The following is a 720-nucleotide window of genomic DNA, read 5'->3' as shown; positions in this document are numbered from 1 at the left end:
CGGCGGCAGTGTTCCCTGCCGACGAGGCGGAGGCGGAGGTGGAGGCGGAGGTGCGCCTAGTCGGCTTCGAGCGCGGCAAGGAGGCGCGGGCGATGGGCGGCTCGGCGAGAGGCTAGCCCGAGGCGAGGATGAGTCGAGCGCTCGGTCGTTCAATTAGGCGTGGGCGATGAGCCTCGCCGAGCGCCTCGCCTCGCAGCTCAAGAAGAAGGAGCAGGGCAACGCGCTCTTCCGGCGGGGAGAGTTCGAGCGCGCGCTGCGGCGGTATGAGGCACCGCCGCCTCGCCACGTGATTTGGGGGCCTGGTTTGGGGGGGGGGGGGGGGGAGTAGGGGGCGGAGGGGGCGGAAAGGGGGGGGGGGGGGGGATCGGCGGCGTCCCCCGGGGCGACCCCACGGTTTGTGAAAACGGGGCTTGGCCAATTTGCGTAGGGGTCCAACTTGGGGGGGCCCGAGGGGGCCTATTTTGCAAAGGGGATCCAGGCGGCCTTTTGCGGAGGGGACAAAAAGGCGGCCTCCCCGGCAAAAAAACCCAAGGCGGGGGCGGAACAAGGGCGGCTCCGGGGGCTCCTCAAAATGGGGGCTTGCCCGCTCCCACTGGGCCAGCACGGGGCCCCACTAAAATCCTGCAGAGCGGGGTTTGAAATCGGCCCCGGTTTGGCCAAGGGCCCGGGGCCCGGGCGCCACTTTTTTTAAAGGGTCCGCGAAGGGTCCTTGAAAACCCC

The 720-nt window shown here is 69.4% G+C and overlaps 1 protein-coding gene across 1 annotated transcript in view; it reads left to right on the top strand.

The window, feature by feature from the left end:
- EMIHUDRAFT_465209 (hypothetical protein) overlaps positions 1 to 720 on the top strand; it is a 4287-nt gene that overhangs the window by 2782 nt on the left and 785 nt on the right. Inside the window, exon 6 of the mRNA XM_005763044.1 lies at positions 158 to 286. Within this exon, the coding sequence (XP_005763101.1) occupies positions 158 to 286 (129 nt within the window). The remainder of the gene's footprint in view (positions 1 to 157; positions 287 to 720) is intronic.

This window comes from Emiliania huxleyi (assembly GCF_000372725.1).
Source record: "Emiliania huxleyi CCMP1516 unplaced genomic scaffold EMIHUscaffold_65, whole genome shotgun sequence".
Taxonomy (NCBI): Eukaryota; Haptophyta; order Isochrysidales; family Noelaerhabdaceae; genus Emiliania; species Emiliania huxleyi.
Note: the sequence above shows the minus strand (reverse complement) of the source record. Positions and strands in the feature narration are given on the sequence as shown.